The sequence below is a fragment of the Condylura cristata genome, unplaced genomic scaffold, assembly GCF_000260355.1.
Source record: "Condylura cristata isolate star-nosed mole 26May11 unplaced genomic scaffold, ConCri1.0 scaffold00022, whole genome shotgun sequence".
NCBI classification, from domain to species: Eukaryota; Metazoa; Chordata; class Mammalia; order Eulipotyphla; family Talpidae; genus Condylura; species Condylura cristata.
The window spans coordinates 37,047,219-37,047,825 of record NW_004567123.1 but is presented as its reverse complement, the minus strand read 5'-3'; the positions used below and the strand labels follow the sequence as shown (position 1 = coordinate 37,047,825).

The 607-nt window shown below is 76.3% G+C and overlaps 1 protein-coding gene across 1 annotated transcript in view; it reads right to left on the bottom strand.

The window, feature by feature from the left end:
- Positions 1-282: 282 nt before the first annotated feature.
- OGFR (opioid growth factor receptor) overlaps positions 283-607 on the bottom strand; it is a 4,108-nt gene continuing 3,783 nt past the window's right edge. Inside the window, exon 6 of the mRNA XM_012728161.1 lies at positions 283-487. Within this exon, the coding sequence (XP_012583615.1) occupies positions 283-487 (205 nt within the window). The remainder of the gene's footprint in view (positions 488-607) is intronic.

Below are 607 nucleotides of genomic sequence, written 5' to 3'. Positions count from 1 at the left end.
GCGCCTCTGCCTGCTCCTGGGGCTCCGTGGCGCCGCCCCCCCACCGTGCTGCGCCCCCAGTCTCCCTGAGCCGCAGTCCCGCCGCTCGCGCAGCGCGGGGGCCCACTCAGGGCCAAAGGTGGGCGCCCCCGGCCCTCGGGCTTGTCCAGGCCCAGCCCGTGGTGGCCAGGCCACTGCAGCCTGGTGGCTCCCCGCCCCTGGGAGCAGGCCCCCAACCCAGCTGGCTCCCTCAGAGGGCCCTGGGGGACCCCCGGGGTGCGGGGCTCCGAGCTCCCCAAGGGGTCAGTGCCCTCCGGGAGCCCCGAGGGACGCGCAGGGCATCGGCTCCCTCCCAGCTCCCGCCTGCCTGCGGCTGTGGCCTTCTCCAGGCACCGTGGCCAGCAGGCGGCAGGACAGCGCAGGGACACCCTCCAGCCACCAGCCGGCTGGCCGCAGCTGGCCCCGCCACTTGGCGCCCGCAGGGCTGGGCGCACCCCGCAGGGCCCCACTGCACACCCACACAGAAAGTTAACGGGTTTATTCGGAAAAGGCCCCAGAGTCGCCGCCCCCACCCGGGGCTGTGCCGGCGGGGCAGGGGCGAGGGAAGGGCCCGAGCGGCCAGCAGAGG